The sequence below is a fragment of the Dermacentor albipictus genome, chromosome 4 (assembly GCF_038994185.2).
Source record: "Dermacentor albipictus isolate Rhodes 1998 colony chromosome 4, USDA_Dalb.pri_finalv2, whole genome shotgun sequence".
In the NCBI taxonomy this organism is placed as follows: Eukaryota; Metazoa; Arthropoda; class Arachnida; order Ixodida; family Ixodidae; genus Dermacentor; species Dermacentor albipictus.
The window spans coordinates 3,949,615-3,975,529 of record NC_091824.1 but is presented as its reverse complement, the minus strand read 5'-3'; the positions used below and the strand labels follow the sequence as shown (position 1 = coordinate 3,975,529).

General features: G+C 48.0%; 1 protein-coding gene across 1 annotated transcript in view; it reads right to left on the bottom strand.

Moving 5' to 3' along the window:
* The window catches only part of Prosalpha2 (proteasome alpha2 subunit), a 97,715-nt gene that overhangs the window by 58,058 nt on the left and 13,742 nt on the right, over positions 1-25,915 (bottom strand). Inside the window, exon 5 of the mRNA XM_070536812.1 lies at positions 2,725-2,806. Within this exon, the coding sequence (XP_070392913.1) occupies positions 2,725-2,806 (82 nt within the window). The remainder of the gene's footprint in view (positions 1-2,724; positions 2,807-25,915) is intronic.

The window sequence follows — 25,915 nt, the reverse complement described above, 5'->3', positions numbered from 1 at the left end:
TTTCGTTCTGCAACGCATTACCTATCCGTGCCGTCTCTTTTCGCAACAACGAAATTCCCACGAAAGCGAATTTTTTTTAGTTCCCTGCCGGATTTGTTACTGAGAAGTCCAACTGTATCAAGATTTCACTGTAAATAGCAATATCGCTTAGTCTCATCAACCGCAGAGCACAAAGCTGACTTGCTGTTATTACTGAGATCAGCTGTTTGTTTTGACACTGCTAAGATTATAGAGGTGACATCGAGGCATAAAAGTGGCTTGATTTGCAGTTAGCAGATGGCGCCACAGCATTATCGCCAGTAAAGCCCCTAAATAAAGAAGTAACGAATTCCTCCGAACTTTGCTGCTTTCGCTCTTGCCTGCCACGCCTCCAGAGAGTCGCTCCTGCTATTAGTCGCCGTGGTCACGTGCTAGCACATGCTTTTTTGGTATCGAAATCACGCTTCATTTGGTTTCTGGCAGCAAAGTTTTGGCAGGAAGCATTTCGCTAGCGCTGGCACCATTTACGTATTGCGGCGTTGCCTAGCCTATGTTGTGCTTATGGGAGGCTAGAGGTAAAGACTTTTCATTATTCCATCCGGAAGAAGCAACACAGCTCGCTGAAAGATTTGGCTGCACAGGATCGTCCAGGCAAACCTTTAAAATACGTGGGATCCGCGCTTTGGTGAGGAAAGTGGCCGTTCATCAGAAGTCACTCGTATTTTATCGGATGACTTGGTGGAAGCGCGAGCGTCTGCAGCCTTTCTTCAACCTAAATAACGTTCAGCATGGTTGTAGTTGGAAACGTTCACCCGCTGCTACGAAACCCATGCTTCATGTTGTCTTGAGCCTCGCCGTTCACGCTTCTGATTCAGCAGGCTTCATTATGGTGTTGCACACATTGCTTGGCGCACTCGTTTCATTGTAGTTGAAAACGTCGCTGGGCTCAGACACGAAAGTTGCACTTCATATCTTAGTTTGACCCACTGTTCAATGACACGTGTTTCATACTGAAGTGATGCGCATTGCTAGACATTTCTCTTTTTTTTTGAGTTGGGGTCCACTGACCAACTTGAGACTAACGGCGGTTCTCATCGTTTGAGCCCCCGCTGTTCATGCTACTCACGGTGCAGGTCTAGCTTTTATGTAGCACACATGGGGGCACATATACCTTGTTTACTCTAATCTAACGTGCACCTTCATTCCAATAAAAAGGGTACAAAAATTGCATGCGAATAAGAATTGAGTACAACCCTAAATCTATGTTACCATATCACCATCGGCATTCTAAAAATGGCCACCTTGTATGCACTTCTAGCTTAGCTGCCGTAGCTTCTATATGTGCATACCTCCATGCTGTACGTGTAACCAGGCGCTGGTGTAACCTAGTCTACCGCCTGTCTTACCATTTTCTGCGTTTATTCAGTCAGAGTGGAAGCGCCGACTGTGAAGACACAAGTCCACCATGATTCCGCATTTAAAATGAAAGTTATCATGTGCGTGGAGGCGGACGAAAATCGGGCCGCATCACGGGCGTTTGGAATTCCCGAAACTTGCATGCGGGACTGGCGCAAACAGGAGAATATTTTTGCCAGCAAAGCAACAAGGAAGGGTAGCAGGGTCGCTTCGCCAAAATAGAAGAGCTGCTCGCGGAATACGTGCACGAGCAGCGATCGGCACAGCAGCCTGTGACGACCGATCTGTTCAAAGTACGGGTGATGCAGTTAGCCCTACAGAAAGGGCTAATGCGGAGTGACTTCAAAGCGAGCAGGTGCTGGCTATCAAGTTTTATGAAAAGAAAAAGTATTTTCTCTTCGAAGGTGGACAGGTATATGCCAAAAATTGCCCGAAGAATATGATGAGAAATTGCACATTTTTCAGCTGGACGTTTTGAAGTTGTGATAGGTGTGATGATCACAATGTTGATGAGATCTCACAATTCAGGCATTTGCCGTGAAATCTTTTAGGCGCAGTGCTGCGACTAAGGCATGGCCTTAGTGATTACCATTTAGCACTTAATCTCTGAGGCTATACTTGATGTCCGGTCAAGATTGCCACAGGAGATAATGGCGGCAGAGTCTGCGTGCGCTACAGCCATGGACGAAGTCCGGATAATCGAATGTAGAGCTGGTGACTGTTCGAAATAATGGTCGTGTTTACACATTAAGTCTATGGGGCCAGTGGCGGTGCCGCAAAGCTGTCCGGATTACAGAGTATATCCGGGTTCTCGGCCTCCAATTTATCAGTCGGCGACTGTAGCCCATGTAGTCAGACTATACTGTGGCCATAATTTTTCTTTTTGGTTTTCCCCCTTTTAGGGAGTGTCGTTTTTGTATGGTCGTTAAGAGCTTTTACAATAATCTGAACCTGTATGCAATACTTTTTCTTAAACGTAAAGCATTTTCTCAATCACCAGTGTTTCCAGCGCATGCCACTCATGTTAACAACGCTGTTGGTGTAACAATGGCCCATTGTGGATGTATTCCCCAAAGACTTCTTTGGCCTGCTTTTGTAGTTTACAGCACAACATGCGGGCATTTTATGAGAAGTAGAAATGCTGAACTTCGGTTCGGGGCTTCAGTCAAGGCGCTAACCTGTGCCCTATAGTAGAGATCAGTGGTGGACTCTTACCCCCCTTCCTCTGAATTTTCCATTTTATGGAATTTAGCTGCACTTTGTTGGCCAAAGCAACAATGGTCTGGCTGATGCACAACTCAAGAGATTATCAGTGTGACAGATACTCACCGATGGATCACACTGGAAGACATAGCCACGGCCATTGTCCCAGCCAGCCACCAGCAAGGACACACCAAAGGGCCGCACACCCCTGAATGCATGATGGATATCCCCAAGGGATCAGCAAACAGCACTAGCAAAACAAACCACATCTGGCCAAAGGCTTCACCCAAAATATGTTCTTATTTTTGGCTTGTGCTGCAGCATTTCAGAAAAGTTCTCAGCCACTCTCCCTTTGATATGCAATACTAATATTTGATACAGTGAAGTGAGCCAATCAAGTGTGCCAATAGTACATCTCCAAGCCTAAAATGTGAAAAAAAAGGAAACAAAAACTGAACAATGTGCACACTGTACGAGTTGGAGTCAGGCATGTAAAAATGCAGTAGCAGGCCCATGCCGTCGTCCGACTCATCCACGCTTGGGACATGGTTGAAGGGAGGAACTTGCTCTCATCGAGAACTATGAGTACGGGATTTATTTACAATATCTACATCAAGGCAGGAGAATGTTGCATTTCATCAGTCTAGCATGACTGAAAAATGAAGCACACCGAGCAGCCGAAGACAGCTGCTTGAAAACCCTCTGTCCTCCCTAGGAAAACTGCCATCCAACCTTCGTCGAACCGGACCATCCAAAGTCGTCATAGTCTTAGTTGACCCGCTTTTGAGGACGGGAGATCACACACTCATTCCCGCGCTTTTGTTTTACTGAACATACCAAGCGGAGAGGGACCTCATAGACGGGGGTTGTCACGCTTGACTCAAGCTGGCGCCTCTTGATTCCAGAGCTAACTCCCCAGTTAGCCACCGCGTCTGTCAAATGACTGTGACGATTACTGGGGCCCGCGAGAAAGCGACGTAAAATACCCTTTTCCAGGAGTTCTCTTGCTCCAATTAGACCATGAAGGCGATAGCAAACCAACTAACAATACTCAGTCCGCCAAACGTGGCTAGCCTTGCTAGCGCAGTTGGGCTGTCCAAAGGTCCGCTTGGCTCTCTCCGCATTCGATTCATCGCAGCGGGCTGGTAAAGGTTCGAAGGTCACTACCACCACAGGCCGATCGAAACATCTCCTCTGTAAGAAGCATGTGATGCCCCCTGGGGCATAATCTTCGTTGGCCCACCAGGCTCGGTGGCCTGCCAGGCTTGGGAGGAAACATTGGTCGCCGGTGGCACCCAATAAACACAGACGAGCACAGCTGCTCGGCGGTCAGTCATCGTTCATCACCACCATGCTGCAGAACGTCTGTTTAACTGAGGGTGCCTCAAGCCCTCCCTCGTTCACAAACCTGGGCGGATCGTGACATTCTCCATGGCCCGGAAAATCTCGACTGGCCAGTGATGATAACCGCCGGGCAGGATGAGAATGGCTGGCGACCAAGAACGTGGCTTGGCTCTCTACAACTGGAAACTTAAAATGCCTTAAACCATCTCACAACAACCGGCACAGAAGAGTAGGTTCCGGCAACACAATACTACCCAGCATGCAAAAGCCCGGAATCAGCCGTTAACCAACCAGGCTTCCTATCTAAATTTCAACGTAACCCACTCAACTGGAAACCCCAAATTTTGACCCCAGAATTTTGTGCCACCAAAGCAAGCATTCACATTACCCTTTAACTTAACCAAAACCGGCTGTCGTGCTGCATGAAAGCAAAGGTTTACACAGAACTAAACCGAAGGCTCTAAACCACCAATACCCCAACATAACTTAAGCACCCTAACTTCACGAACAGCCTGTTCTTACCCTATTGCAGTGGCGTACTTATCGCCTGTACTGGTGCCACTGAATAGTCTCGTCAACTCTAGAGGTATGCAATAGCAATCGTGCTAGCTTCGTGGTCCCTATTCACAACACGTGCTTGCGTCGTAAGCAAACGTTTCATAGCACTTACTCACGTTTCTTCCTCTAGTCCATACAGGACACGTACCTTAAAAGAACTAAACTTGCGTAACTTAGCAACTCAGAAGAACCTTCAAAAAAATTTGTCTTCTAATAACTAGTTCAACGCACGCTTACTAGAAAAGTCCGAACGCGGCCGCCCTCAACACACATGAGCGACCCAGCCACAAACATTCTGCTTCCTTTTGTCCGCACAGGACATGCGCAAATGGAACTAACAATGCTCCTCGGTGCAAATCATGCACTTACTGAAAACCTACGCGATCAACCTTAGAAACTTCGAAAACACTTCTAAAAAAAAAGAAAGTTAACTAATTCACATGCACATTACCACAGGCATCTAACCGATAACCTTGACGCTCCAGGTTATTCACACACACAAAAAAAGAAAGCCTATCTACTCATTAATTAACACTTCACGAAACTAAAGGTTTACATAAAACATCTCCTTCAAACCTCGGAGCTTCTCAAACGAAAACATAAGGAAAGCTCATACTTTAATATTGAAAGAAACTCTAGTCTCAGATCACCGCATTCCAATATTTACCGCACTTCTTTCTATGGCACTTTTCCTCGAACTCCCTTTCATGCCGCCTTCTCACGCCTCAAGCTGGCCGGGACACATCTTGTCAGCCCAGATCGCTCTCCTACCTGCACAGTCTGAGTTTTCATTTAAATCAACTCTCTCTTTGCCTTGACTGGCGGACAGCTCAACCGACTCTGGAACAATGCAGCAGTCTTTACTCGAGCTAAGCAATTCACACTCCTGCGAACTGCCCTTTACCGCATTGCCCAGCTCACGCTGTGCATTGGCACACAGCTCGTTGGTCTCAATCGTCATAACTAAATCATCCCTCTCTTGGCTACCTGTCTATCACTCTAGGTGCAGCTGTCCACCTACAGTGGTGGACAGCTGCACCGATCCCTGAACAATGCAGTTGTCTTCTCTTGAGCTACACAGCTCACAATCCTACAAACTGTCCTCAACTGCATCGTCCAGCTGGCACTGCACTTCAGCACGCAGATCTGAGTCGACATCAGTGCTCGTGTCTGTCGGGTCAGCAGTACTCTGTACTTCATTAACGACCTCGTTAACATTACATGCGATGCACACGCGCAGTATCTGTGTCAATTCATTCACAGCTGGCTTAGCTGTCTCTACAGTGCTCTGTTGGCACATCACCTCGTCGCTCTCACTACGGCCATTAACGGCCTTTGTTGCTACTAAGCGTTTGCTTAGTGCTCAAAGTACTAGCTGCTAGCACTTTGAGTTCACTTACGAACGTGTGGCTAATCTCGCGGGTACTACTCCTCTCGGCTTTCGACCAATATCTGCTATCGACTTCGTCCCACTTTTGCTGCGTCCAGCCTACAGATTTCTCAAGCCACTGTTGTCTTCATTCAAGTGCCTGTGCCAAACCTTGAATCTCTTTGTTCAATGCAGCAACGTACTACCTCGTTACTTCTGCTAGGCCTTTTTCCTGCCAAATTCTTTTCAGTTTATGCCTGCATTCTTCCTGTTCTTGGCTAATTTCTTCCTGTTCAAGCCTAATTGCTTCCTCTTCCTGTTCTTTGCTCAGAATTCATTTACCTAGTTGTTAGACGAGTTTCAAATCATTGTCACTTTGGAGAATGGTATTACGAATTTCTGCTTCCGTCAAGTCCTCCTCTACGTCTTCCTCGAGCTCTTCACACAACCACAACAGGTCAGCTCTCGTGAAACACGATAGGACCATGGTGGCTACTTTTAAGCTTTGGCTCTGCTGTCACACAATACTTACTGGGATACCCACACAAACCAGAACACAAGCAAAAGATCCCCAGCGATTCAAATCTAGAAACCCAGAGAAATTAAAGCCTGGTAAATCTTACAGCCAAAACCAAACACTTAGCCACTCAAGCACCACCATATCACCAGTTCTTCTCCGCCGTATCCACTCAGTTGTAAGAGGTGGTCAATCCCAAGTTGCCGCCAATTTGATCGAGATACCGGTCGGTCACAACGTCCCAAAGTCCGTGAGATTTCATTTCTGTCTACGAGTTGTAGGACAATCCCACCGCTGGCAACCAGTTGTACGAGTTGGGGTCAGGCATGTAATAAGGGGTAGCGGCCCATGCCGTCGTCAGACTCATCCACGTTTGGGATGTGGTTGAAGGGAGGAAGTTGCTCTCATCGAGAACTAGGAGTATGGGATTTATTTGCAATATCCACATGAAGACAGGAGAACGTTACATTTCATCAGTCAAGCATGACTGAAAAACGAAGCACACCGAGAAGCCAAAAACAGCTGCTTAAAAACCCTCCGTCTTCCCTAGATCCCTAGGTGAGGGAAAACTGTCGTCCAACCTTCGTCCAATCGGACCGTCCAAAGTCATCGAAGTCGACCAGCATTTGAGGGCTGGAGATGACACACTCAATCCCGCGCCTTTTGCTTCACTGAACACACCAAGCGGAGAGGGTCCTTGTAGACAGGGGTTGTCACGCTTGACTCAAGCTGGCGCCTCTCGATTCCAGAGCCAATGCCACGGTTAGCCGCCACGTCTGTCAAACGACTGGGACGATTACTGGGGCCCGTGAGAAAGCGACATAAAACACCCTTTTCCAGGAGTTCTCTTGCTCCAATTAGACCGTGAAGGTGACAGCGAACCAACAAACAATACTCAGTCCGCCAAAAGTGGCTAGCCTTGCTCGCGCCATTGGGCTGTCCGAAGATGGCTTGGTTCTCTGCACATTGTTGGCTTTACACAGCGATTCGTCGCAGCAGCTGGGAGAAGTTCAAAGGTCACCACCCCTGCAGGCTGATTTTAACAACACACACTTTTCACTTTTTTTTTGTGTACTGTTCAGCCATTGGCTACTAAATATTACATGTGCACCATGGCCCCACATTCTAGTTATTCTATGAGGATTTCTACTGTCGTGCTCATTATATAATGCTTTACAGTAATAAATGCTGAAAAATGCAAAAAAAGAGTTTTATTATAATACACAGCAGCACTGTTTAGTTCAGAACCATAACTTACAGTCACAGATTCAACTTTCAGTGGAAAATCTTGAAACACTCAGGCACGTGGAGAGCAGAATCAATATTTCACACTCTCAACCATTATTTACTTGTATCACTGCACACTTTGTGCAGCCATGATTAATTTTGCTGGCAGGAGCACGTGCATTTCTTCTGGTTGGTTGATGACGAGCAGAAACAGCACAACAGTATCACAGAATGTGAGAAAGGGACATACAACGGCACTGTTTCTTTAGCGGAATATGACATGGGAAATGCATGCACAGCACTGCCTTGAGGGCACACAGTTGTCAGAATGCATGTGCAAACATTTTACAAATGTCAATTTAAAAAAAAACACTGAGGGCATGCATAAATATCGCTGCCCAAGCACTCCGTACAGATGGTTAACCACTGATGCTGAAACGTGCGGCCTCGGCAATTATCACTGAGTTAATCCTGATGGTCCACTGAACGATGGTTTGCAAGGTTTCCAGATCCTCGGTACACAGTTGCTGCTTGTGCTCGACTGCACGAGCCTGTTCTTGTTCCCAGGCTGCAGCATCGGCACGGCGTAGAAGAGCTCTTTGCCGGTTCTGCTCACAGCGTCACTGATTGAAAGCTGCCTGCTGCTCAGGATAATGTTTGACACATGGCCAACCCATTTCGGAGCTGGAGAGAAATTGCTGCACGCACGCTTGGCTGTGACGGAGAGCAATAACGTCACTACTGGTGCAGCTAATTTAACACTACCTACTTTTCGCTCTGATTCATGACGACGTTTTACCTGGCCCGACTGCCACAGAATCTCACAGGGATGCTCCCGAGTAGGCAACAGTGATTTTAAAGTCGCCACTTTCATCACACCAGCCTTGTCAATGGAAATTTCGGGCCAGGTAGCGTGACATCGTGGACCTGGTAAACAGGCCTTCTGCTATCTAGGTGGTGTTGGCTAATCCTGTGCCTCTCTTTCTCTTTCTTTTTTTTATTGTGCTTGCGCATAGGATTGCACTGGAGGAGTTTTTGGCATACAGGCGACCGACAGACAGAAGGACGAATCGGCTACAGCTTCGCTATAAGAAGAAAAATTGAACCACTCTGAAATGGACATCCTACTGCCATTTATCGACAAGATTCCGATTTTGCACAGCAAATATTGGCGTAGCGCCGCGACAGCACACTACCCCAGCCCCCTTGGCGAAGATAGGGAAGTAGGTGGCACCATCTCTTGACAACCGACCGCAACTCAAGGCGCGATGGCAAAACAAAAATGGCGGCCGGCGGAGCAAGCCGAACACGCCGAACGCGATTTTCTTTTTTCTTCTCGTGAGTACATTACGTGCATTGAAACAGTTTCTTTTGTATCGGTGATGAATAATATTATTATCAGCAAGTTTGCGGCAATAACGTAGCCATGTCCACTTTGAGAGGACAGAAACAGATGGGCGCGCTTAGCTGCCAGTGACAGAAACGCATGGCCGGCATGCTGCGGAAACTGTGGCATCTGTCTTCACTACTACCCTAACATGGCACGTTTCCGCTAAGGGTGGGCAAATATCTTAGCTGTGTTACAAGCGTCGGCGTATGAATAGGGTACACTTTTAACGTATCAGTGTAAACGTGGCTACTATCATTGTCACGCGCGATTTGTTGCGTGCTCACGAGTGCAGATGAAAAGAATCGAAAGGCGCCTTTTGCGTTTTTTTGATCACAACCATTATAAAGCCTACCCATAATAAAGGCAAGTTTGGTTGCACCTCTTTTTGTCATGAAAGTGTGGAAAGTGATGAAAGTAATGAAATGAGGCATCTACTTAAGAATGTTTGGTGCGTGCAGACCGTTTCGCTTCTCGAATCGTTGGCGTAGCATTCGACAGATGTTAAGCGCGATCATTACTAGCTAGACCTGGCACACGACATATCGCTGCGGCAAGTTCAAGGTACGAACATTACACGGGAAATAAAAAAAATCAAATTTTGACGACAAAATTCAGGGGTTCGATCATTACGTGAGTGCGATCATTATGCGAGTAAATACTGTATGCAGTAGATAAAGAATAGTACACAGAGAAGTGACAGCCAAGATGGCAGAACAACCACGAACATGCTTTTTCAATAGTCTTCTTCGTCACCCTGCCAGGCGCCTTTTTCAGAATGCGAGAACGGCCTGTAACATATGACCCGATGTGGCTGGACCGTCGTCTCGGCGCTTAGGGAAAGGAAGGGCTGTAGGCTGAAATGTACTGTAATAAAGTGTAAAGTTGGGTGAGTTGGTATACATTCATAATGGGAACAGCATGAACAAGACGACGACGGAGTGAAAGGACACAGGACGAACGCCGACTCGCAACAGTTGTAAGTCAGCGCTCGTCCTGTGTCCTTTCACTCCATCGTCGTCTTGTTCGCGCTGTTCCCATTATGAATGAAACATACAGCTTGTGACGAGACACAATGTCGGTGGAGGGCAGTGAAAGTAACAAGCAGCCATCCAATGGGCTGATCTCGCATGTGACCTCGTTGAGCTGGCATTAAAGCCTTGTAGGTGCCCCGAGTAGCGGGAAAGAAGTTTCGCAGACAGGTGGCAGCAAGGCATCCAAAGAAGGGCCAAAGAGCCTGGTTTGAAATGAATGGCTGTGTGGTGGCTATCGTAAGAGGCCTTTTGAGTCGGCTGCAAGGCAGAGACGGTCTCATGATACGACAGACCATTTGAGCAGGAGCAGCAGCTTCACAGACATATTCTGTAGAAGCATGTGTAGCTGATGGAAGTAGTGTCTCAAACGGTAACGTGGGAGGTGGCAGCCAGACAGTAGATAAAAAGGGGAAAAAGCTGGCGGTGTCATGGTGAGACGAGTTGCACGCGAATGTCATATAACACAAACTTTTGTCCCAATCACGGTGATATGCTCAAACACACATGGATAGCATTGGGATGAGCGGACAGTTAAGATGGTGGTTAGCTTGTGACATGTGGAACATGAGCCAACACTATCATAGATGACTTGGGAAAGAAAAACTGCAATCTGTCAGCAGCTGCTGTGGTAGAGGATGATGTCTGCAACGTCAGTGGTGCAACTAGTTGGCAATGCCCTAGTGATCCTGTCGCGTATTCAGCAGCTATGGCGATCCACTCGTTCGCCAATAGAGACGGCGGGAGTGGTCCAACTAGTTCAAGGCCAATGCGGTAGGAACTGGCTAGTGGGAATGTCTGTAGGTTGAAGTGGGCTGGCAGGCTGTAAGGACGACTGCTTGCGACATTGGAAGAACTACCTAGAAACCAGCAACGTAGTACCGGCTCACAGAATGGTAAGCCTTAAAAACGTTTACAGCGCAAACACACGCAACCACAAAGTAAGGGACAGGACACAAGCGCTTGTGTCCTGTCCCTTACTTTGTGGTTGCATGTGTTTGCGCTGTAAACGTTTTTATGTCAAGTATGCACCAACTCGCCCAGAAAGAAGTTTCAAAGAATGGTAAGGCCTGGCCAGAAAAACCGACAGTGCAAGTAGTCGTATGTGTGGATTACTCCAAGGTGGCCGGGTGTTGGGGCATCGTGGAGCTGGTGGAGAGCAGTAGAACGGTGGGTCGTAGGCACTACGAGCAGAAGCTCAGGACTGTCAGAGTTGGTATTGCAACAGCAGAGAAGGTTATCACAGAGCACGAACAGGTGGAGGGACAGGTAGGAGTGATTAGAGCATAGACGATCGAAGATGGACCACAAGTCTGCATTGCTGAGATGTTGATTGCGTATGTCACTTAAGTCAGAGATGGCGAGGACGCAGGTGTCGGAATCATGAGCAGTGGAGTCAGGAAGGTCCACGCAATTATTTGACAGGCAATCAGCGTTCTGGTGCATGGCGCCAACAACATCAAAGCTGTATTCCTAATGCCCAGCAACAAAATTTGTCCAGTCGAATCTCTGACAGAGAATAGCCAGAGCAGCGCATGGTGGTCCATGATGACCGAAAAGGTGTGGCCAGACAAGTACGGTCGAAAATTTTTGACTACCCAAACCAGAGCAAGGCATTCGCATTCAGAGAATGAGAACTTGCACTCTGTAAGGGAAGGAGGCAAATGGCGTAGTGATGACGCAGTGCTGACCTATTTGCCGCTGTGTGAGAATAGTGCTGATGCCTCTCATGATTCGGATCCGCCATCATTACCTACTTAGGGCAGGTAGTGATGGCGGATCCGAATCATGAGACGGAAATAATCAGAAGAATAAGAATGGGCTGGGGTGCGTTTGGCAGGCATTCCCAGATCATGAACAGCAGGTTGCCATTATCCCTCAAGAGAAAAGTGTATAATAGCTGTGTCTTACCAGTACTCACCTACGGGGCAGAAACCTGGAGGCTTACGAAAAGGGTTCTACTCAAATTGAGGACGACGCAACGAGCTATGGAAAGAAGAATGATAGGTGTAACGTTAAGGGATAAGAAAAGAGCAGATTGGGTAAGGGAACAAACGCGAGTTGATGACGTCTTAGTAGAAAGCAAGAAAAAGAAATGGGCATGGGCAGGACATGTAATGAGGAGGGAAGATAACCGATGGTCATTAAGGGTTACGGACTGGATTCCAAGGGAAGGGAAGCGTAGCAGGGGGCGGCAGAAAGTTAGGTGGGCAGATGAGATTAAAAAGTTTGCAGGGACAACATGGCCACAATTAGTACATGACCGGGGTTGTTGGAGAAGTATGGGAAAGGCCTTTGCCCTGCAGTGGGCGTAACCAGGCTGATGATGATGATGATGATGATGATCGAAGAAAGCTAATTTGAATGAGAAAACAATTAATTTTGATGAATTTGGGAGTCGGCGACGAATGATACGGTTTCATGCCACGTTGACAATATCTTCACATAGGCAGTACGAATTAGGCGAAGCCAGCCACACTTTCGTGTGCACTCTGCCCTAACGGCTGATAGTGTCGCACACACTGGGACAATGCTATTATGAAAAACACCGGCAGTGGGGAGCAAATGCTTTGTCTGCCTCTTGCTACAACGAGTCACTGAAACTCGAGATTACGCAACCTTCAATACTAAACGCACGAGAAGACAGCTTGCGTGATGCCACGCAATCTCAGCCCACTCTTTGCACACGCGGCAGGTTACCTCTAAAGCAGGGTGCGTGGCTGCGCTCAGCCGTGCACAGCCACGGCCGAGCTGCGTGCCAGAAATCGCGACGTGCGCTGACTTACACCCCCCAACACACACACACCTTGCCACTCGCGCGTGCACTTGATCGCATTACCGCAATGCCTAAAGCCTCCATCTTTCTTTCTCAACCTCGCACACTTTCCCTCAACAGATGTCGCCACTTGATGGTAGCATCTGTTGCTCCTCCTTGGGCAGCCTTGTTTGTAGTCTTCTGCCCATAAAAAGTTGTGCAGTGCTGGAACCTGTGACAGCCACTGTACCTCTGTAGCTCAGGAGGGCCAAGTAGGGATCTGGTGCCTTACGAAACAAATTCTTCACTGTGCGCACCATGAGCTAGCTCAGCTTTTCCATTGGACTGAGGGTACCTTGGGCTGCTTGTGACATGTGCAATGCCATATGATGTCATGAATTGGGCAAACTCTTTGGACTGGAATGGAGGGCCATTGTCAGATTGCAGCGTTTTCGAGATGCCGTGCCATGCAAAGATATTTTTCAAGATTTCAATGACTCCGCATGTCGTTGTAGTCTTGACAGTGACTTAGTCTGGGTATTGGAAGTAGTAGTCAACTACAAGGAAAGTCTGTCCATTTAACTGAAATAAGTCTGTGCCCAGCACTTCCCAGGGACGATCTGGAAGCACTGTGCTGCAGAGGGGCTCTGCTGGATTCGTCCGATACAAAGCACACTGCTCACACCTGGAGATAAGGACCTTAATGTCTGTACTGATGCCAGGCCACCATACTGACTCACGGCCTCGGGACCTACATCTGTTGATAACCTTCATGAATAAGCGCTAGCACTCTTGGCTGTAAGGCGGCTGGGACAACCAAGCGAACGCCTTTGAGAAGAAGGCCACTGCAGACTGAGAGCTTGTCGATGATAACAGCGTATTTTGCAATGTGGAGTGGAAGCTTGTCTTTTCTTGGGAAGCTATTCTGGCAGAGAGAAATCAGTGCACTACACTCACCATCTTGCGCTTGTGCCATCTTGACATCTCCTGGCTGTAGTACTGCTACTGCTGCCAAAACTTGGAGACCTCGGTGGCAAATACTTCAATTGTGTCAACGGCATGAGGAGTATCTGCTGGCTCCCTACGGACAAGTGATAATGTGTCAGCTGTGGCAAGCAGCTTTCCTGCCACATACTGCATGTTGGACTGGTATGCCATGACTTTGAATCTCAAGTGCTGGATGCAAGGTGGTAGTGCGTCCAGGTTTAGCTTGCCAAAGAGAGACTAGTGGTTGATGATTTGTTTAAACTTCAAACAACAGACCTTTCAGAAATTTGACAAACCTCTGAAAAGCCCACACAGCAGCTCACGCCTCTTTTTCAGTTGGCTGTACCTATGCGCCATCACTGTTAAGGACCAAGAAGCAAATGAAACAGGACGCCTGTCACCCGAAAGTTGCATTTGTAGAAGTACTGCTCCCAAGCCAAATGAACTTGCATTAGCAGAAACTCTCGTTGGGTATGCAGTATGTACTTTGCTATGCAACGGTCGGAAGTGAGCATGTCCTTTACTGCAGCAAATGCATATTCTTGTTCATGAGACCATGTCCAAGCAGCATTTTTGCCTAGAAAAGCCCTGTTTGGGGCTGTGGCCTCCGATGCATGTGGGAGAAAGTGGCCCAGGTGATTGACCATGCCCAAGAGTCGCCGCACACCTGCTATGTCTGTGGATGGACTCATGTCCCTCATTGCCTCGAGCTTGTTGGGATCTGGGCGGGTGCCTTGTGCTGACACATTCAACCCAAGGAAGGAAAGTTATGTCCAGCGAAAGCTGCATTTTTCCTTATTCAAGGTGATTCCGGCTTGAGAAAGCCTTGTGAGGACTTCTTGAAGGCGAGCGTCATGCTCATCTAAAGAGCAGCAGAAAACCACCACATCATCAATCATGCACACTGTGCCTTCCAGACTTTCCGGAATTCATGACATCTGCTTCCGAAAAAATTCTGGTGCCGATGTGATGCCAAAGGGCATCAGACAAGCAGTAGCGCTCAAACGGCGTGATGAAGGTTACGAGCTCTTGTAATTCTTTCGCAAGCTTGACTTGATAAAAACCAGATATGGCATTCATAATGCAAAATAGCGGTGAGGTATGCCGACAGGACACAAGAGTAGAGAAGAGGACAGCACGAACGCCAACCAACTCTTGTGTCCAACTCTTGTGTCCTGTCTGCATGCCTCACCTCTTTTTTGCATTATGAATACTTACCAACTAGCTCAGCTTTCTGTCGTTCTATGGCATCCAGTTTGGTGAATATATTCGCATCTCCCAGAAGGCCCAGGACTTGGTCTACTGTCGGCAGATTAAAGCGTTCTCGCAAGACGACTTTATGCAACTTGGTGAGGTCAGCACAGTCTGTGGCCCCCGGACGCTTTTGGGACGACCACTAGACCTGCACAGCATTGTGTTGGTTTGTCCACTTTGCGTATCACACCATCTTTTTCCAGCTTCTGAAGCTGTGCGTTAACCACTTCTCGGAGTGGAATAGGAATGCACCTTGGCACACTGAGGGAATACGGAACTGCATCCAGCTGAAGGCGTATCTTGTGCTCTAGTGAAAGAGTGCCAAGACCTTACAACAGAGCATTGGACAGCTTGGCAAAGACCTTGTCTACAAACTTGACAACTCCCAGAGCTTCCTGTGCCGGGAAGCCTAATAGCGGCACTGTCAGGACCTTGATTACATATAAGCGTTGAACAACGGACTTGCCTTTACATAGCAAAGTTGCTGCGAAGGATCCCATGGCATTGAGTGGCTGTTTGCTCAGTCCCCAGAGGATGCTGTCAACTCTGTCGAGGGCTTCTGGGAGATGAGAGAAGGCATCCGAAACAGCAGAAACCTCTGCACAAGAGTCAACATCGAAGACTTCTGTCCACGGTGATTTCAACGTACAGTCGACTCCCGTTAATACGAAGTTCACGGGGACCGCAAAAAACTGAATTAAACAAACTTCCAATTAAGCACAAAACACAAAAAAACAGCATTTTATTTGTGGCGAAATCGAGTATTTTCTCTAAGAAAAATAGTCGGTCATCTTGCTTTGCTTCTTCTTGCCGAATCGCGCTGCTGAAAGCAAGTTCTGCAGGCTGTAGATGTGGCGGAACGCTTCTTCCACGTTACCTTCAGCGGCAAAGAAGCGCTCCGCGAGAGCAAGGCCCGCAGCTACATCGGCAGCCTTAGGTTGCGGCTCGCCTTAAACGTCATCGTCGCTTTCCTGGGTCGCTTCCTGGGGCTGAATAATCTCTACAATTTCGCTATCCGTCAGTGCACCGCACGTTTCGACCGCCTTGTCTACGGCGAAGTAATCTTCAAAATTGACGTCCCCGAGAAAATCACCAAAATCAGTGCCATCAAGCTCGCTTGTTGACGCTTCCTCCGCTGAAATTTCAGAGGCATCCTCCGAAGAAGCTGCCACAAAACCGAAAGCCCTGAAGCAGTTTGCGATTGTTTCTTGCTTCACACGATCCCATGCTCGCGCCAACATGTGGATGGCACTAAGCAGGCTCACCTCGTACTTAATGGAGCTATCCATACACAAAATCATGCGCTCGAGGAGGTGCCGCCTGTACAGGACTTTAACATTCTTGATGATGCCTTGGTCCATTGGCTGCAAAACAGCCGTTGTGTTTGCAGGCAAAAATGCGAGGCGTATTGCACTCAAGGCTGGCACATTCATGTGAGCACTGCAGTGATCGACAAGGAACAACACCTTGCGGTTCGAAGCAGCAAACTTGTGGTACAATTTGCTTATCCAGCTCTTGAAGATTTCGGCCATCATCCACGCTTTTTTTTTCGCCTCACAGTCCACAGGCAGCGTCTTCACGCCTTTAAAACATCTCAGCTTCACGGCTTTCCCGATCACAAGTAACCGACATCGTTCCGTGCCAGTCATGTTTGCCACAATCAGCACTGACACTCTCTCCTTGCTGCGTTTGCCCCCAGCACAGTCGTCGTCCTTGAATGTCAGGGTCTTCTCTGGTAGAAGCTGATAGAAGAGTGCAGTCTCATCTGCAGTGAAGATGTCTCCCAGTCTGTATTCGGCGAGATATTCACGCAGCTTTCCGTCCTTCCAGGTGGCGCATGTTTTCTGGTTAACGGACGCCTTTTCACCACACACGCTCTTGAACACGCGTCAGCCATCCATCTGACGAAACGAAGTCATCGATCCCCAACATTGCTGCAAGCGTTCGGGCTCTCATCGCAACGATGTCTCCGCTGAGAGGAAGTTTGTTGCTCCTGGCCTCCCTAATCCAAACCAGCAGAGCCTTCTCCAACTCTGGGTAAGCGCCGGGGCGCATTCGCTTCCGAGAAGTCTTGAACTTGTCGTTCTCAAATGCATCCATTATTGTGCGCTTGTTCTTGATGTAGTTTGAGAGCGTGTTTGACTTGATCCCGTACTTCCGCGCTATGTCTTGTTTGGCGGCACCTCCCTTCTCAACTTCCTTCAAAACCTCGACTTTCGTTGCCAGGTCGAGCGTGCGATAAGAGCCACAGTTTGCCATGGCTATAAACTGCACGACCATGTACAGTCCATTCCGAATCACCCGTGGAACAACCTAGCCTACAAGCTTCCCGCACAAAGGCGCTCAACCAACACACGCCTCGACATACGCCGCGCACGCTGCAAGACTAATCTCGCACAATCTCGCCACTGCCAGTATGCAGTGCTGCGTGCACCTATGGCACACACGTGGCCTCCGCGATCAGCTCCGGCCACGCGCAGGGGCCGCGTGTGGCCTCCCGCCGGAGTTGATCGCGGAGGCCACGGCAGCCGTAGCAATGAATAATCGCGCCGCTCCAAGAAGGATGGCGTTGCGGGCGGCTGCGGTGGCGATGACACCAACGCGAAGCACGGAACTCTTGCAACACTTGAAAAATTGCACATTCTACCAAAGAATGATGGTCACCTCGAGGATCCCCGCTGAAAATTAACTTCCAATTAAACAACATTACTGGATGAGGACTTCGAATGATCGAACAATTTTTTCTATAGGATTACATGCAAAAGTGATGGGACCAGCACTTCACTTCTAATTAACCGAAAATTCCAATTAAGCGGCTTCGAATTATCCGGAATTGACTGTACTTGGCGTCGCCCATGCTCTAAACTGCATCCAGCTGGACTGCGGACACTGGCCTGTCTTGTTTTCATAGGACAACCTTTTTTCTTGCATTAGCATGGCCTTTTTTCTTGCAGTAGTTGCACTGCGAGTTGCGCACTGGGCACTTGGAGCAGGCATGTGGAGCACGACAGCAGAAATCGCAAATTCTGGCTGGCAGCTTTCTGCCTGGCTGGCGTCAGCTCGGCGCGTCTTTCACGTCTCGGCTGAGACCCCCGGTGCCTAGCAGCAGCACTGCTGCTTGTGGCCCAAGCTTACTCCTCTGTTTTTCAGCGTCTTCTACTTGCCTTGCTTGAATCCACACCTCCTTGAGGGTCAGCTGAGGGTTCCTGCAGAGCTTACTGGTGAGTGCAGCATCCTGTAGACCCACAATAAAGTGGACGCAGACGAGACATTCTTCGACCTGAGCGGAAGAGTAGTTGCACCTTTTAGATATTTTGCAGAGTTCCACGTAGTAGCTGTCCACAGTCTCATCCGGTTGCTGGGCTTGTTGATGAAACTGCGCCGACTCGTACACTTCATTAACGGGATGGACGAAATGTGCCGTGAGCTTATTGCCTATGACCGTGCAGTTGTTTGGAGACATGTCCAGGCCGAAAGTAGCAAGAACCGGGCGAGCTTCTAGGCTCATGCAATACAGCAGAGTCTGAACTTGAATGTCTCGCGGTGCTTGGTGAAGGGCTGAAACGAAAACGCAGTCCTCGAATAGGCTTAACCACGTTGGCCAGGAACCTGCATTTTCGAAGTCAAAGTCATCGGGTTGGCGCAAGGAGAGAACTACCCATGATGCTTTCGCCGGAGCTGTAGCGGCGGCTGGTTGCGACAAATCGATTTGCGGAGCGTCCATTTGTAACGAACCGTTCAGCAAGGGCATGATACTTGCCGAGTACGGCGGCTATGCCCTTTAGGCAATTGACTTGCGCATGGTAGGCCGACTGGCGATAGCGAGCACTGCCAAAAGAAGCGTTGTTGACGCAGACAGGAGCAACTACGCAGTTGCTGGCTGGAGGATTAGGCTCCGTGGACGGTGAAGAAAGGTGCTGCCCATGCAGTTGCTGCAGGAAGGGGAATTGCTGGAACAAAAACCAAGCGCTTCGTCACACTTGCACCGTGACCACTTCTGACGCCATGTTACGCGCACTACGAGTAAGACTAGAGACCTGCAGCAACCAACACACACGGCCGTACCGAAGCAGAACTGAAGACCCCTTATTGCCGCACGTCAACCATTGTGTACGCATTCGCAGCACAGGGTTGTTGGATGCTCTACAAGCTCAGAGCTGGTTTTAGGGGCAGTGCCCTCTACACTAAGCACGAAGTACACGGGGTGCGATAGGATGTTATCGCACTTGGACATGATGTGGCTTCACTTCGGCGGTCGCTCTTGTCACGCTGAGCGTGATTTGAGAGGTGCGTTTGCAAGCAGCCGCTTGTAATTCAATCATTTGACAATCTGCGTCCATGGAACTTTCTGCTTATTGTCTTGGCATTCCTTTGCTGAGGAAGCATAATTTCGTTATATTGAAATCGCATACAAACACACTTTGTTATATGAAGGTTCTAATTACATAGTGTTCTATGGACAAAAGGTTATGAAAAGTTAAGTACAGTCGAACCCGACTATATCGAACCCGTTTACATTGAATTATTCTATATATCGAACAGTTTCTGGTTGCGGTATAGTTACAGTGAGTATTGGCCTCGAGCTCCACCACTGGAAAAGCTGGCTCCACCATCGGCGTGACGTGCTAGGAGGGATCACGTGGACATAGCGGCCGCGTCAGCTGCTTCGGGCGCACCGTAGCGAGCTGAAAACGAGTTTATATTCCCTCGTACGCTGCGGTCCTCATTTAGTGGCGAAATTTTCCCGCTTCGAGTGTCTCCTTTACAACGCTTGAAAGCACTACAATAGGTAGCGGCTGCCTTTGAAGGCGCGCAACATGGTAGGCCACTGCTCGGTGCCGCAGGGCCGGACGCACGTAACGGAGGCCGGTGTCAGCCTTATTCACACGTAGCCGCAGGACAAGAAGCTGCATGAAGCTTGGCTCGCGAAACATAAAACCGGCAAACAGTCATTGGCTACAACTCGGGTATGCAGCAAGCACAGACGCTAGGAAGATTTCTGCTACGGCGCCCGGTCTGCGATGTTCTGAAAACGCGCACTGAGACGCTCGCCCGAGTCCACTGCACGACTAATGTCCTGACGGTTTGGTCTATGAACTTGTCGATGCTATAGATACTGGCAAGTTCAGTGGAGTGGAAAGGCAGCGGTAAGAAGCACATTTAAAAAAAGCATGGCATATGGTCATGTTTGTGTTATGAATTAATGCACTGGATTACAAAAAAGGAGAAGCGGGAAATTGCACGCTGAGAACACCGATAAACATACAGTGCGACGCAACTCGAGAAATAGTATTGAAAGGTCAAAGAATTTAGAAGCAAAAAGATTGAATCGTCGCGACGGCACATCACAGTCCCCGTAGGCGTTGAAGTCTCTACAATGAAATTATTTTTGAAGAGCTCTGATAGCTCCCAGGCAACAATGGTTGCTTGTATACTGTCAAATGCTCATATTCTGCAGCCTAAAGCTCATGGCACGGTGCGAAAACGCACGCGCGGAGAAAGCGACACAGTGAGCGGACAAGCATGCAGACGCGCACTCGGTCGCTGCGAATCTGCGCGATCGCTGCATTGAGGCTTTGTTCTATTACCAGGGTGTCTACCAAGTTGACATTCCCAAATTCCCTGAGTTTTCCAGGTTTTCCCTGAGTGCCTTTGCAAAATTCCCTGAGTGATGCAGAACTATGTTTTATGTCAAGACGGGCTGGAACCATATCGCCCGATGCCCTCACTCTTTCGTAAGCATAAGAATTTTTTTTTTTAAAGAACCGACTTAATCCAATTTGGATACTAAGGAGTAGTGTTTATGTTATTAAAAAAAAAAGAATAGAAGGGAGGGGTTAGTAAAATGCACAGCAAATAAAATGTCTTCGAATGAAATTGCAAATCGAGTCAGACCTTCTCAAATACAAATAAAAAGGAGATGCATACAGAAGCAAATATTTTCGAATATGAGCTACTTATACCAAGTGATAGCAAGCTCAGTGGTATGAGGCCCGAATTTTGTCACAATTGAGTCTCTCTCAACAGCTCGTAAGTCAACCTCAACTGTCCTGACATACAGCTCGCGCACGACGCCTCAGTGTTGTGTTTCACGGCTTTAAAGAGTTTATTTTGGTTTGTTTGAGGGACACCTGCATCTCAGCGTCAGCCAAGAGTGTTTTTTGAGCTCAGGCTCCTTCAAAGAAGCACTCGCATACTTCATTCCCCGTTCATTCCTCAATGCGTTGGTCCTTTCTGTTCTCATGCTCCTTCTGTCGCGCGTTCGCACTACGGACAATTTGAAGCATACTCTTGGTCAGCTTACAGTCAACGTCCAATTTTTCGGACCCCCTAGGGGCCGCGAAAACTTCCGAAAAGTCAGGCAGTCCGAAAAAATAAATGCATGTCTTTTACTGCTCTTAAGGGCTCAAATCGACACAGACACGTCTGGAAAAGCTCTGAATGCCTGTCAGTACACTTATTAGGCATAGCGGGGGTCCTACTCTGACAGGAGAGGGCGGGTGCAAGCGTGTAAAATTAAGGAATACATACTGTGTCCCGTGACAATTGCCCCTTCCTATGCTTGTTAAGCTTCACCGCAATACTTTTGCTAATGCTTCACTGCGTTACACAACTGTTCTGAGACAAAACTAACTTTCAGGAACCAGCATTATGGAATGCGTCGTGCTTTCCGAGCTTCGAAGCTAAAATTATTGCTGACAGTGGAGAAATGAAGAAACACGGCCCCAAACGGCAAGCAGCTTAATAGCGAATGTCGAAGCAGCTAGGCGTAGCGTTGCCGCAGTGGTGGCTATGGCTGCCAGCGGATCTGCGTGCGATAGCGCCGGTTCGAGGCGGCGAGGTAATCAAAATGGCAGCGGTGTGGCTTTGATTAATGCCGTTTCGGACCTGCGGTCATGCAGAACATCCGGAAAATCGGACGCCAAAGAGTTTTTGCGTCCGAAATTTCAGACGTTCTGATACATTGACTCTATGGGGTACGTGGTGGTACCGCGAAGCCGTCCAAATTATTGGGAATCCGGAAAGTCGGTCGTTGACTCTACACTGGCAACTCCTCCAGCCGACAACAGGGCATCAATGACGATTCGTTACAATTCCTGTCTGTTACTCGAGCCAGCATTACCGCGACTTTCAACCCTTTCAGTAAAATTACAGCTAATTTTCCCTGATGGAGGCACAAATTCTCTGAATTTTCCCTGAGTTTTTCCAGACTACTAAAAATCCCCGAGAATTCCCAGTTTTCCCGGTTTTCCCGGTTGGTAGACACCCTGATTACACTCCATTTAGTTATACAAACACTATAAGAACGTATTTCACATAGTTTGCTCCCAGCGTTTATCTACCTTTCACGCAAGAAGCCGGTTCGGGAGACTCCATCGCGGCGACCGCGCGCAGTGGCGTTCGCTGTACGTATTCGGTAAAGAGATAGCGTCTTTAAACGATTGTATGCTTTCAGTTTACCCAGGAATATTATTTAGACAGTAAGAAACTTCTCTTGTTTCGAAAGTACTTACAGAAATGTCTGGGAGAGCTCGTGCGTGGTGTTTTCAGTGAGCGCTGACAGCAAAACCTATGAGGAGCGCGCCATGTGATCCCTCATACTACGCCAGCGAGGCGCTTCCGATAGATGGCGACTCCGTAACTCCTCGGCACCAATATATAGCAAAAATTACGCTTACATCAAAAAAAAAAAAAACCGCGACTCCCGATATATTGAACGTCAAGCGGCGGAACAGTGCCCCCAGAAGTTGGCTTTTTCTCGCGGTAGCGGGGAAACCCGGCAGCGGCGCTCCATCCAACCGCTCTCCCTACCGTGACCGCGCTGGCTCGAGCGAGCTGTCAACACCCCCCCTGCACAAAATGATCCTGTGCCGCCCGCAGCGCTTGCTCAGACAGCCAATCAGAGGCTCTTGTGCCCTCAAAATTGCCCAAGCAGAAGAAAATGCAGGACTAATTTATGCAAAAGTAAGCTAGTTTCATCAATAAAGTGATTTTATAAATGGTATGGGCTTTTATGACATCCAATTATTTAGCAGGCTAATATCGAATTATGCTCTATATCGAACTGATAGGCGTTTTTTTGCGAGTTCAATGTAACCGGGTTCGACTGTACTTTGTTATATCGAGAATTTCGTTATATTGAAGTTCGTTATATCTAAGTTTAACTGTAGTCCCATCATGTAGCTGTCTGCGAAACTTATGAGTAGTGAGCACATCCCAAGGATGAGACGTGTTCCACCATCAGTGACATGGATGGTTGATAATGTGGGCAATACCTTCTTCGGGCGATGACGGAGCTGAGAACACATCACAGATATTTGTGCACCCCTGTCAACGAGAGCAACAATGAGTAAACTGTCCACTTCAACATCTATTAGGTTACGTCTAGTCGGCCGTTTGGTCAGAAGATTTTGCGGACAGGTCATTAAAGCAGCGTCACCTACGGGTGCTGCACTGTCCAGTTTACTGGAGGTAGACATGCAGTGGGCAAATTTGGGGCAAGCGAGATGACGGACGACGAGATAGCGAAGAACAGGACTGGAGCCCAGGCATAGATGGAGGGAGCGCCATTGCTGTTGGCATGCAATCACGTAAGGCTAGGTTAAAAACAGTGAGGATTGCTCTAAGAGTGACAGTTATAGGCAAAGGGCACACGAGGAGGCCAGGACCAACGGTGGTTGCAATAGCGGGCAATGTGACCTATAAGACGGCAGCTGAAGCAAATAGGCTGACCATCGGCAGTCCTCCATTTGGTCGGACTGTGATGATGAAGCAGGAGCCTCAGACCATGAGCATAAGATTGTCAGTCGAGCGTGAGGAATCGACGGCACGCACAGAGCCAGGCCAAAACTGGACAGCTCCTCATGAACGATGGCTTGGACAAGTGATATTATCAGAGATGTAGATTCAAAGGTGCGGAAGCACATGGAAGCAGGAGACGTAGCTTCAATTTTGTGCCAGATAATCTTTGTCACGTGCTCCGCGGTTAGCGGCAGCACCTGTGGTGCAGGTATGTCTTCACACGCCGATGTTGCCGTCGTGTTGGGCAGTCGCACGAACTGATAAGTGATGCATCTGCTCTTGGCGTTATAAAAAAAAAAAAAAACACTTGCACTCCTTCAATATGGCCAGGGCACCTGCCATTGCTGCTGCATCTGTCAACCTTTCACTCAAGCAGTACTCAACACCACCACAACACGAAAGAAGAAGCTGATGCCTCAGCATTTTCTGTAATGCCTGCGTGCATGTCTGTATCACCTGCCGTATTTACTCGCATAATGATCGCACTTTTTTGTCAGAAAAATTGACGCAAATTTAGGGGTGCGATCATTACACGGGTTAAATTTCCCGCGGAAAAAAAATTTTTTTCGTCCCGCGTTTGCTGCGGGATGCGGGTGCAGGACACCAAAAAAAAAATGGCGGCCGGCAGAGCAAGCCGAACGTGCCGAACGCGATCTTTTTTTTTTCTTCTCGTGAGTACATTACGTGCATTGAAACAGTTTCTTCCGTATCAATGATGAATAATATCGTTAATATCGGCAAGTTTGCAGCAATAACGTAGCCATGTCCACTTTGAGGGGACAGAAACAGATGGGTGCGCTTAGCTGCCAGTGACAGAAACCCATGGCCGGCGTGCTGCGGAAACTGCGGCATCTGTCTTCACTACTATTTTAACACGGCACGTTTCCACTAAGGGTAGGCGAATATCATAGCTGTGTTACAAGTGTCGGCGTATGAATAGGGTACACTTTTAACGTATCAGTGTAAACGTGGCTACTATCATTGCCGCGCGCGATTTGTTGCGTGCTCACGAGTGCAGATGAAAAGAATCGAAAGGCGTCTTTTTTTGTTTTTGTTGACCACAACCATTAAAAAGCCTACCCATAATAAAGGCAAGTTTGGTTGTACCTCTTTTTGCCATGGAAGTGCGGAAAGTGATGAAATGGGGCATGTACTTAAGAATGTTTGGTGCGTGCAGACGAGTCGTTCGCGTAGCATTCGACAAATGGTAAGCGCGATCATTATTAGCTAGGCTTGGCACATGACATATCGCTGCGGCAAGTTCAGGGTGCGATCATTACACGGGAAATTTAAAAAATCGAATTTTGACGACAAAATTCAGGGGTGCGATCATTACGCGAGTGCGATCATTATGCGAGTAAATACGGTACATAGCCTGCATAAGCCTGTGAGGAAGTGAGCAAGACGTTATAAGACTGTTATATCAAGGTGACCTTTCCCACAGTTATCTGCAATTGCCTTTTGTTACCGTATTTACTCAAATGTAACATGACTGTGATTGTAATGTGAGGGTTGGCTTTTCAGTTCACAAAATGAAGAAAAAATAAAACTGAATGTAATGTGAGGTGAACGGAAACAGAAATGGTCCTTTTATTCAAGGAATCAATTTGGAAACGAGTTCACTTATCGTCGTCTGAGAAGGAGATGGAGCTTACCTTAGGTGGTATTCTCGGGCGATCCCCCTTTGAGAGATTTCACGCGACTCTGCACTGAAAGCATCCTCTACAAGTGTTTCTGGCGCTGTGCAAAACTCGTTATCAGTGCCAAGAGCGCTGTCAGCCATGTACTTTGAAGGGTTCAGTGCCGAAACAAGCTAAGTCTCGTGAAAGTGAAACTACTTTTCAAAAGCAATGGCCCGAGAATCAAGTCATCCATGCTGTTGAGCTCGTTGAAGATTCAGTACTCATTAAAAGACCGCACAGCCACACATTCGAGGACAGTACCAAGCTAATACAAGGCCCTTCCGACCAGTCCCATATTTCTACATTTCATTTTTCTACAAAGGCCTTCCCATTGGTGCCACATTGAAGTTCAAGCAATGAAAATCCTTAAAAAATGTTTGTTACAATTAAGTAAATACGGTATA